Source organism: Lupinus angustifolius, chromosome LG06 (genome assembly GCF_001865875.1).
Source record: "Lupinus angustifolius cultivar Tanjil chromosome LG06, LupAngTanjil_v1.0, whole genome shotgun sequence".
NCBI classification, from domain to species: Eukaryota; Viridiplantae; Streptophyta; class Magnoliopsida; order Fabales; family Fabaceae; genus Lupinus; species Lupinus angustifolius.
The window spans coordinates 31,145,124-31,157,067 of NC_032014.1; the positions used below are offsets into that span (position 1 = coordinate 31,145,124).

At 33.8% G+C, this 11,944-nt stretch overlaps 2 protein-coding genes across 4 annotated transcripts; one reads left to right on the forward strand and one right to left on the reverse strand.

Annotated features, from left to right (window-relative positions):
• Positions 506-7,075, reverse strand: LOC109351151 (histidine-containing phosphotransfer protein 1-like). 3 transcript variants are annotated; one of them, XM_019592516.1, is made up of 8 exons: positions 6,928-7,075; positions 6,767-6,843; positions 4,844-5,267; positions 4,310-4,440; positions 4,156-4,224; positions 2,479-2,550; positions 1,185-1,257; positions 506-854 (listed from the first exon to the last, which is right to left on the reverse strand). In XM_019592516.1, the coding sequence occupies exons 3-8, from the start codon at positions 4,901-4,903 to the stop codon at positions 813-815; spliced, it is 447 nt and encodes a 148-aa protein (XP_019448061.1). In that variant the 5' UTR covers positions 4,904-5,267; positions 6,767-6,843; positions 6,928-7,075; the 3' UTR covers positions 506-812. The 3 variants fall into 3 exon arrangements, with proteins under 3 accessions (XP_019448061.1, XP_019448062.1, XP_019448060.1); XM_019592517.1 differs by lacking the exons at positions 6,767-6,843; positions 6,928-7,075 and having other exon boundaries at positions 506-763; positions 802-854; positions 4,844-6,677; XM_019592515.1 differs by lacking the exons at positions 6,767-6,843; positions 6,928-7,075 and having other exon boundaries at positions 4,844-6,676.
• On the forward strand, positions 8,392-11,853 carry LOC109351149 (proteinaceous RNase P 2). The gene is made up of 5 exons (XM_019592513.1): positions 8,392-9,478; positions 9,611-9,786; positions 9,879-9,999; positions 10,515-10,583; positions 11,235-11,853. Exons 1-5 carry the CDS (start codon positions 8,477-8,479, stop codon positions 11,520-11,522), a joined length of 1,656 nt encoding a protein of 551 aa, XP_019448058.1. The 5' UTR covers positions 8,392-8,476; the 3' UTR covers positions 11,523-11,853.

Consider the following 11,944-nt stretch of genomic DNA (forward strand, 5'->3'; position numbering starts at 1 on the left):
TATAAGACAAGATTCTAGGCATAAAAAAATAACTTAAAGCTTATAAGACATGATATGAAACCATAGAGCAAATCAGAAATTCTTCAAGTACTTTAATCTCTTTTCACATTCATATTTATTCATTGGGTTACACCAATAATTCTACCGGTCACTAAGAAGGTGTTGGACTCTCACTCTAACAACATATTAAGATTTCATCTCAAAACCAATAGACAATGAGAGGAGTAACCCAACGGATATTTAAACCATTCCCGAGACAATGAGGTAGACGATGTGAGACTTACTTTCCAACAACAGGTTAGAAGCTTTGAATTAACATGAATAGATTCTTGAAACAAGTACAGGACTATACTTAAAATATGAGATATAAATGCCAATCATAGAATTACTTTATTTTTCTTTTTCCCCTATTTAGTAACTTGTGTATGCATTAACCTTACCCCCATTTTTTCATTCTATGTTGTAGTAGTAAACTAATTCTTACATAGATTGAAGGTGCCATCACTTAATTTTAACACAAACCATCCATTTCAAGAACTAAAAAAGGCACAATAAAACATCAACATTAAAAGTCAAATACTTAATATACATGACAACTATTACCAAACAGAAAAGTTTACCAAAGCACATAACAGAAGAAACAGAAAACAAACAAGGGCAAAAGGATTATATGTCTAAGACAGAACCCTTTTAAGAGATAGACAACTACACATGATTCATCAACTACCACAAGTACAAACCAGCAGAATTTGCACAAGCATATTTCATCTGATACAACTGAAGGAGTATTCAACAGCATATGAACTCTACTCTCATGGTTGTGAACTCTGGAATCTGATAATTCTCATCTCCATCTGTAAATTGATTAGAGTAATTTAACGTATCAACAATGAATATAATATCTATGCACTCTCAGTGTAAAGATATATACACAGTCAGTACATCATCCACCATTCATTTCTTTAGAGTCGGATGAATGCGGAAGATGTATGTCAATGTATACATTTTTATCTCATGAAGAATTTAACATATAATACAAGCTTTGAAAATTTAAGTAACAAAAAGTAAACTTTTCCTGATTTGTGGTTATGCATTTAAAGAACTATGAGAGTTCATGCAGCTATGTTCATCCTGAACATGTATTCATCAGAGTAAAAATAAATAAATAAATAATGCAGTGATACCCGAACAAAGTCCATCAACTTGTTCTTGGTTTGAGTAAATTCAGATTTTGTCCACGGCAGGCTTCGAATTAACCTGAACACCAAAATACACAGAGAGATGAAAATTAGTCAGGAAATATATAAAACAAAGGATAATAACTATGATTTCACATTATATAATGTGTAAGTATTTAGTTAACATTGAATGAAATAGAAATTAAATACTAATCATCATGAATCTCATAATTTTACGAAGTTATGAATTAAAGTGGAGTGTCTTAATCAAGCAAACCTTAACTTCCGTAGACGATAGAACAAATCAAACAGTGATCAGGAATGCTGTAACATGAAATGCAAGGACAGACAAGATGGCCAAATAGAACAAGTTGAAATGAAGTAGTAAAAATGTTTACATATAAAACTATATGTTTATTATAGAGATAATCAATGATGTTTAAATAGAGAATTTTTGGAATACCAAGATATGATTCCTGTTATAGAAGTGGCTTTTAACACATAGTATGACTCAATAATTAGTGATTAATAATTACGATAAAAGCTGTCCTCTATGAATATAATGATTTTGACAGGTTCAATGAGAACTGAAACAAAATGTGAACATTTTTAGCTGTAGGCTACAAAGTTGCTAAGCTTTTCTTCCACAACTATATGTGAAAATGAGCAAAAAGATTATGGAGGCAAATAACAATGAGAAGAAATGGGAAAAAGTGGAAAACTGGAATAAAGAAGGTAATTTTCTTTTCAAAACAAAAGACAAAGTGTAAGGGTCCGTTTGCGAGTTGGAAGGGAATGAAGGTTTCAGAGCCATCTTAGAAGTGTATTGCATGGCTCTGAAGCCTTCCCTTTCCCCTCCAAAACTCGACTCGCAAACAGACCTTAAAGAAATCACATTCATTTGACTAATAGACATGTTCTACAAACAAGAATGGCGACCATGAGTTATGTGAAATTGTTCCATAATGTTTCATCATATTGGATTCATAAATCATTATATACGAGAAAATCATATTTACTTATTTTATATAGAAGAAAGAGCAAGAAATGAAGAGCTTTGCAACTTGAATTAAGTGCCCACAAACCACTCTTCTATTTTCTAGCTTATAGTTCAATATATTGCAGACCACAAAACCAAAATACCTAACTGAGCTATATATGTCTCTGCGTGTGTGATTTATATATTGTATAGTGACTCATGCAGTTTATTCAACAAAAAATAAATGTCACAATAGATAGCAGAAATGTATCATATAGAAGAAAAGGATCAAATACTGGATAACAAAGATAGGGCATTTACTTTCTCTTGTGTTTTTCATCACAAGCTTTAATGAGATCGGAACAAGCAAGCTTCATATGCTCTGCGCCAATGCTGCAACATCATTAATGAACATAAGATATAGCTTCAAATGCTAAAAAACATAAGCAATACATAAAAAGAGTTGCGGGCACTTCTAACGTTCTCATTAACCATTTCCAAAGTAATGCAACCACCCTCTTATACAAAGAATACAAACAATTGAACACAAATACAAAGAAAATATTAGAGCTTAAGGTTGCTACTACCCCATCTATCTCTTTATTGCATTCATTTCCTAATCGTATCTTGTCTAGTATGCCCACTCATCGAGTGCAACCTTCTCATCTCTGCTACATTGAGTTTATTCTCTTGTTGAGATTTTACCGCCCAATAGTTAGTCTCATATAACATTGCGGGTTTCTTTGAACTGTTTGCTTGCTAATCAACTACTTGCTTGTTAATGTTAACCACTTTGTAATGAGAAACATACAAGTGGAGTGTCTTAATCAAGCAAACCTTAACTTATGTTTCTTTGAACTATTTGCTTGCTAATGTCAACCACTTTGTGCAATCATATCGGGAAGGTTTCAAGCTAGGACGTGTCTGTGAAAACTTGTGGTTGAGTCTGTGCATGCACAATCATGCGTGAGAATGTTATATCAAATGGGTTATCTTAAACCAAAGTAAATGGCTCAATATTAAGCCATTGTTTTTAATGTTATCCCTACCAAAGGGGAAATTATGGTGGTAATTAAACACAATAAATTCCATAGAAAACTATGGAAAGTAACTAGTGTAATAAATTCTAGCACTAGAAACTTGAGGCCATAATCTTATCATAAATCAATGCAAAAGTGCAGTACTTGATGTCAACTACTGCGTAATGAGAAACATACAAGTCCATAATGTGGACATTTGTCTCTGCCGAGCTGCACCTTCAGACCGAGGAGCATGTGTAAGTTACTAAGTTCTAAAAGATGAAACAAATTTCTTTGTAGTCCATACAAGACATCATCTCTCACACATAACTAATTGTATAAGCACCATTTATTAAACAAAATGGCAGAACAAGTATTCAATTCTTTTTATGACAACATGCAATGGTTTATCATGTTCTAGAAAACGATAAAGCGTAAAATATATTGTTTGTCAGATCGTCAAAATTTTGAAATAACATGGCTACAATTCAATGCATACGTGCTACAATCAATGATGTGGAAGAATGTTGATTTGCAGGATGGAAATGGGACAGTAGCTGTATGACCTCTAAATAGTGTTATACTTTGCCTAAGTCGCCGGGTATTTTTGCAAAATCATTTTAAGGCCATGTAAACAACACTAGGGCTATTGCTCAAAAGAACAAGCCCTTAGGTCAAGATTTCGTTTCACAAGTTTACCATGACTTTCTGAAAGGAAAAATGGGATGAAAATGTATGAAGTTAATGCTAAGTAGCAGTGTGTTTCCCCAATACATTTTCTCCCCCTCTTGTCCAATTTCCTAATTGCCTTTCTCATAGAAATGAGTGCTTCAAAATATTTATCTAATAATTCATTCTTAGATACTAAATGCTCATCTGCAACGGAAAAAACTAACAAAGTAGCTAAATGCACAATGTCATAATAAACATTTGTGTTTAACACCTAACACAACTGTAATAGGCAGACATTGCAAGCTACCTTGCACTCTTATCCTCTATTGCATGAGCTAGAGAAGCCATGTGAGAGAAGTCGACTTTTGAATTCTCGCTGTAGAAATATAAATACCAATCAGAAAAGCTTGTTAGAAAAGCAACTTCATAGTAGAAAACCATGAAATAAGCAGAATCATTACATGTGACGAGAAATGTCAGAAAGGATCATCTCAACATCTGCAATATATGTGTTAATCAATGTCACAACATAATCTAGTCCACGGGTGTTTTCCAAAGACAAAATCTCATTAAATTGATCATTCACTATCCCCTGCAAGTAATGGCAAGAAAAAACACAGTCAAACATCCGAACATTCTTTGATGATAATGTTCTAAAATCTAAAATAACGCAACACCATAACAAGATTATATTCACATACAACTGAAATGCAAAACACAGCTAAATGGCTGCACTAAACGCTGATTCAAGTTTCCGACTAGAAAAATAGATTGAAAAAAAAAATCAGGGAAAACAAATTAATTGTAATTTGAATTTTAGGATACTGAGACAAGCTGTAAATCACTCCATCTACGAGGCACTCTTCAGGTTATCCTAACAAATGAAAACTAGGGCAAAAGGACAGAACTTCGAAGAAGATGATGAGCACCCCAGAGAGATCAGTAGCAAAAAATTAAACACAAATTAAAATAACCAACATAAAATTAATTTTCACCTCATTAAACAATGACCTCAAGTAGTCTTGCAAAAGTCCTTTGAGAATTGACAAAGTCATTTTTTATAAAATGCAGAAAGTTAGAAGAAGCGAAACTAGAAGAACAACTAAGGCTTGGTTGGAAGATATCATCTTGCATGAGAAATGCTACTACTTAAACTCCATTTTCAAAAGTGAAATGCATGGAGACAAAAAAAGCTGTCACACAGCTCAGTTGAACAGTAGAGACAAAAGTAACTGGTCAGTTATCCATGAATTTTGCATGAACTCCTCCGAAAGTAACATTCATGCCATTATCAATGAAAAGTGGCAGGGGGGGTTTCCTTTGCTTACTCTTTAAAGCACATCAATCCAAATAACGCTGAACTGAATGAAACGGTTCTTTTTCTTTTGGTGAGCAGGGACACGAGATTTGTGAAGTGGCCTAACAGGCAATAGAAAGTGAAAGATCTTCCTAGTTTTTTCCTTAAAATAATGAAATAAACAGCCACTTCCCGTGTCTTCACCGACAGACAGATTGGCAGCACATTACTTGTAAGCTAAAAATCCAGAAAACTGCAAAATGGCATACATGCCTGACACCTACACAAAACTTATGCACATCCTCCAACTATGTGCTTATAGTAAATCTATACTAAACGTAATAAAAAATAATGTGCAGACACACTTGAAAACATTAACTTTCATTAAAATAAAGGGCAATTTAACAATAGCTACAGGATCATCACTCCTTCTTAAAGATCGATGAAGCACAGAGTTCACCCAAAGCCCTTGTCCTCCTCGTAATTTATGACCGGTAAAGTGAGCCCTTCCCTTTTCTAATCGAGAATGATAATCACCATATTTTCTTCATCGTAAATTTCAAGGATTGGTTTATTTAAGTAGGTAAGGTCCGTTGCTTATTTGAAAGTTATAATGCAGTCATTAGAATATGCCAGGTCAATACAGCTGTGCCTCTATGAAAAGTTGAGTGAATTTTACTGAGGCAATTTCAGCAGCATAGTGCGTAAACTGTAAGGCTTTTAATTTATCCACATACATGGAAATCCAATAAATGCAGACAATCATTGTATTTTTACAACATCAACACTAATAAATTTAAGGGAGAATTACAATTTAGGAACTTCTGATAAAAAATCAAAATTAGGAACATTTATTTCTCAAGTGGTAAATTTAGTAAACCCCAAATAACTTAATTAACCAATTTAATGGTTAATGTTCGGAACATTGGAAAGTATTACGCCACAATTCCGTAGATTTTGATACTCAGAAATTTTAAAAGCAGATTCACAAGCATGTTAAGATGCTAGGATTAACCTATATTTTCGATCTTAGTTTTCAGTTTGCATGCCATATTGTCATTCTTGTATACGCTAGTGAAAGAAAAGGTAATCATCATTAAAGAATCATTTTCCTTTTAATCTTATATTAAATTTGAGACTTTCCTTCAATATGAATTTTATCTGAACGGATTCTCTCATTTTTGTAAAATTAACAATTTGAATTTAATTCTCTGTTTTGGATCAGCCATTCTTCATTTCCTTGCAGAAAATGCTAATCAAGAATGGCAAGTATAAATAATTTTGAAAGACATTTATAAAATACAATTACTTAAATATGATCAGATTGAAATCGGGCAACAAAACAGAAGGAAATCAATAGATGATTTTTTCACGAAGAAGCCAAGAGTTAGCATTGTTATTAGTTTCATTACAGCTAAGATGAAAATAAGATATTATGTGCAACAAAGAAGGTGAAAGAGGTAGACAAGATATTCTTAGGGTGATCCTCGGCGCAACGATAAAATTGCTTGCCTTGTAACCTAGAGACCATGAGTTCAGATCCTAAAAAAAGCCTCTTCACTTGCGAGGGTAAGGCTGTGCACATATATGATTTAATACATTCTCTTCTACCAAACCAAACCTGCACTGAAGTCCCCAAAATTTGAATAACATTTGCTTCAGCTGTTGCTATGACACAAGTAATTCATTATTTTCCATCTGCAATGTAAGAGTAATAGATAAATTTGATTCATAAGTTTTGCAAGTGTATAAGTTGTGAGTGATGATATGAATATATAATACCTGAATGAACATGGAGTGGATGAAGAGGAAAGAGGAAAGAGGGTTGTTGTGAACAGTGATAAGCATTTGAGAGACAGAGTTGAAGGTTGTGAGTTTGATGGCAATGGTGTCCCTTGTTGCTTAGTCTTCAGTGCCACTTGGCAGTTGCTAAAACAACACATGTCCTATTACTCTATCACACATGTTTTATAATTAAAATAAGAAAAAAAGATGTACTCATCCATCGTGTATGAATTTTATACACTAACAGTGCATAGATGAATGGTGACTTTACAAAAAAAAAAAGTAAGGGTGACTTTACAAAGACAATGCAGACCATAGATTTTATACTCTTAAAATAAAGCTAATATCATCTTTAACACTTAATATTTCTTTTTATATCAACATTTAAATTATTATGGAGACTAAAGTTAAGGATTTTAAGATTTCAAGAATCTTATATACTGATTGGGATAGTTTTTAGTTCTAAATATGATGATGGTGAACAAAGTGATAAGTGTGATAGAAGTAATAGAGGTAGTTGGGTCAGGATAGTAGTGATAGTGTGGTGGTGATGATAGTTATGAGGGTGATAGAAAATGATAGTTTCATCAACCAACTCAAACAATTTAATATTTCAAATAGTATATATCTCATATATATATCATATGTACAAAATAATGGTAGACATAAGTCTAAATTTATTTTGGCACCATAAACGATCTTTCTTAAATAACACGAATTTATATTTATTTTAAAATTTAAATGAGACTCATTTAACTAGATAAATAAGGAGCATTTAGAAAGCTTCAAAATAAGGAAATAAAGGATATTAGTAATGATTTAAATGATAATAATTATCAACTAGTTTTCATTTCTAAGATTAAAGGGTATAATGTTAATCGAAGATGAGAACATTTTTTTTGGTTAAGAAATTTTTATCTATATTTCTATACTATATATAAAATTAAAACTACAAATAACTATTATGCCATAATTTTTATATTCTAAAATTAACCTTTTGTAATTTCTCTATTTATAATCATCATAAACTTCCAAATATTATGTTTATTCTTTTTTACAATATATCATTATCTTCCACATATTTTTTTATTTTTATCATTTCTTCTTCAATTCTATATTTGATTAATTTTCTTACATAATTAGTCTCTATTTAGTTTCTATATAACATTTTTTATATTAAATTATTTTTCTTTAAAAAATGTAACACAAAAATAAAAAATGATATATATACGAAAAATAAGAATGCAAATCAATAAATACGAAGTGGATGGCCATGCTTGTTTTATCATAAAAGAGAAACTATAAATATTGAAGTCTAAATGAAACTAACTAAATTGAAATCCATAAAGGATGAATTTTAATTGAAATTTATAAATTTTCAAGCATTATTATAAGTAGAACACCAAATAAGGCCCAATGCTTTATAATAACCCAACCCACACAACCCTAGACAACAACATGCGACAACTTGTTACAAACAAAACCAATTTTGACATCCTGTTCCATTTTCTTCTTTCTCGCTTCCATTCAACCAATTCCAATAACAATGATGAAACAAAAGAAAACCCAAAACCCTGAATTCAAATTCCAATACCAGCTCAATTCATGTTCAAAGTCCAAAGATTTACGCGCCGCTATTTCCCTCTACGACGACGCCGTTTCACTCAACAACACTCGTTTCAATCAACACCATTTCAATGCTTTACTTTACCTATGTTCCACTTCCGTCACTGACCCATCTCTCAAAGATTCCGCTTTGGATTACGGTTTTCGCATTTTCAATCATATGGTTGATTTGGGTCTAAACCCTAACGAAGCCACTGTTACCGCGGTGGCGAGACTCGCCACGGCGAAAGGTGATGCTGATTATGCTTTTGAATTGGTTAAGAGCATTGGAAAGTATAAAACTTTGCCAAGGTTGCGGACTTATGATCCTGCATTGTTCTGTTTCTGTGAGCGTCTTGATGCGAATAAGGCCTATGAAGTTGAGGAGCATATGAAGGTTTCGGGTGTGGTTTTGGAGGAAGCTGAGATTGCTGCACTTTTGAAGGTGAGTGCTCAGAATGGGAGAGCAGATAAGGTGTATGAATATTTGCACAAGTTGAGAAGTTCGGTGAGGCGTGTTTTGGAATCAACAGCTTTGATTATTGAAGAGTGGTTTTGTAGTAGAAGTGGTTGTGAGGTTGTTGGTGAGGCGGGTTTTGATGCGGGGCGAGTGAAAGACGAGATTTTGAGGAATGGGGGAGGATGGCATGGTCTAGGTTGGGTTGGAAAAGGGGATTGGAATGTGCGAAAAACGAGTGTTAATGATGAAGGAGATTGTAGTAGTTGTAATGAGAGATTGGTTTGTGTTGATATCGATGATGAGGAGACGGAGAAGTTTGCTCAATCTATTGCTGCCTTGGCTATGGAGCGAGAGGTCAAGGCTCATTTTAGTGAATTTCAGGCTTGGCTTGAAAAACATGCCTGCTATGAAGCCATAGTGGATGGAGCAAATGTTGGGCTTTACCAACAAAATTTTGCAGATGGTGGATTTAGCACTTCTCAGGTTGTTTGCCAAATTTGTTTTGTCCCTTTATGCTCAAATGAAGTTACATAAGTTCTTGTTCTTGTATAATAACTGAACTTTATTGTTTATAGTACTAATTGTGTTTATATTTGGGATTTTTTAATAGTGCAGGTTGATGATGTTGTAAAAGAGCTATACAAACAGAGTGGGAAAAAATGGCCCCTGGTAATCCTGCACAATAAGCGAATAAGAGGGCTTATGGAAAATCCTTCCAGCAGAAAACTGGTAGAGGAGTGGATGAATCATGGTGCGCTCTATACAACACCAACCGGATCAAATGATGATTGGTAAATTGCAAAATTATTGTCATTGGGCTTAGCTTTTTTCTGGGTATTTTTTATGTAAGCATTTTATTACTGTTAACTCTTCTGGGTTACAGGTACTGGCTATATGCTGCTGTAAAACTCAGGTGCTTGCTTGTTACAAATGATGAAATGCGAGATCACATATTTGAACTCGTAGGAAGCGACTTTTTTAACCAATGGAAAGAAAGACATCAGGTAAATTATTATTTATTTCTGATATTGTGTATTTTAATTTTTAAGCATCATTAGTGTTTTATTCCCTAATCACAATTTCAAATGCACCAAGTCTTCTATGGTAAGATTGTTCCTCATTTGTTCAACTTTTCAAATTTTATCACACCCTTGCTTGTCCTGCACTCTAACTTGGGTTGAGCACTTTTTTACTTGTATAGATTCTCATTCTTTTTAAAACTGATTATTCTTGCATTGTGAGGTTTTTATTTTCGTTTCTTCTCATCCTCTTTAAATTTTGTTGGATGTCTAATCTCATGTGGAAAGTGTGGGTGGTATTTGATTTGTTTCATTTGGTTGGAGAAACACCATGTGTAGCTTTTAGCACTCAGGACAAACTCCAATGTTGGAGGATTTGTTTTTCATTGATAGAGCCGTTCAAGTGTAGTATAAAGTCTATACGTATGCCATTTAAGAATTGAGTTCCTTATGGTGTGCCTTTATTCCCGTGAAAATAAACTTGTTTTCTTTATCCTCAGGTTCACTACACATTTGTCAAAGGAAACATGAAACTTCAGATGCCACCATCATATTCGTTGGTCATTCAGGTAATATTTGTTAAGCGCACCTTGGCATTTTATGGGAAATACTACTATACTATTTTTGTTAGGATCGTGTTAAGTGTTCTGTACTGCTGATGTCTACCAAAGAGCTTCTGTCATTTGGTGTTTGAGGAGAGATCTGTACTGTTCTTCCATAACATGATGCTTATGCGTATGCTTATTTTTAACCTCTCATAGATTATGTGAGAGGCTTCAATTTTCTGTTCCAGGGGGAATAGTTTTCGTGATGTCATTTTTGTCGTCGTCCGTGTTTCCTACAACTGCCCGGGCATGTGATTTCCTTTCAAAATTCTTCGAATCTAAATATGCCTGGGCATGAGTTTTCTTTTTTTCCTTCTTTTTAATGAATTGCCAATTGTACATTGAAATTAATTTAATCCCACAAAAATCTTATATCAACATAATTTGAAATTGGTAAAGGTTATAATTAGGCATTCACCTAATATCTATGAATATGAAGTGCAACTAGACCGCAGCATTAGCATTCCACATGCCTAGACCCCTAATCTGCCATACCAAACATGAAAGTCCTAACTCCTAAATGCTCAAGCATCCAAGATGTTTTTGTACACTAGATGCATCCCAATTATCAAATTCAGTATTTTTGTACAAAACCTGAAATTTTTTGTGTTTCAGGAATCAGAAAAAGGATCATGGCATGTGCCTTCAGCACCAGGCAGTAGCTGCGAGTCTTCAAGAACTTGGCTCTGCATCACCCGGCCAAGTGCTCAAGATGCTGTGGCTACTGTTTCTAACGGCGTGGATACTTCTGGAAATGGTAGTCTCTCAAGTCATCATAACCCAAGCGATTGCCACGGGCTACGAAGATGTGCAAATGGTGTTGGTAGCTTGGATTCCCATGTCGATGTGAATAACACAACTTCCGTGACAGGTAAAAGAAAAGAGAGGTCTCCTCCTTCATGACAATCTTTCCATGTACATGCCTTGGTATGGATTTTGCTGGCGGCCTATAAAAGAAATGTGGTTATTGAGCTCTACACTTGCAATGATTTTAAAACAATGGAAACAATGGCTGTTTTTTTTACCCCAAACTAATCTGTTCAATCTCATTGGTGCAATTATATAGGTAGTAGTATATGCTCAGGTTATTCTGACTTGTACTGGCCAATGAGACCCTCTCATTAACTTGAACTCAATATTTTGTTTTATTGGTTTAACTCATTGTATGAAAGAGTAAAGTAGACATATAAGGACACATTTAGAACTTGATGAGAGTTCACAAATCTTTCAAACAGACCTTAAGAGTTCATCTATTTGTTCTTTACCCCACTGAACTATTGAGTGTTGGTCCGTTTGAATTGGCTTCTATGCTAAAATTATTTGAT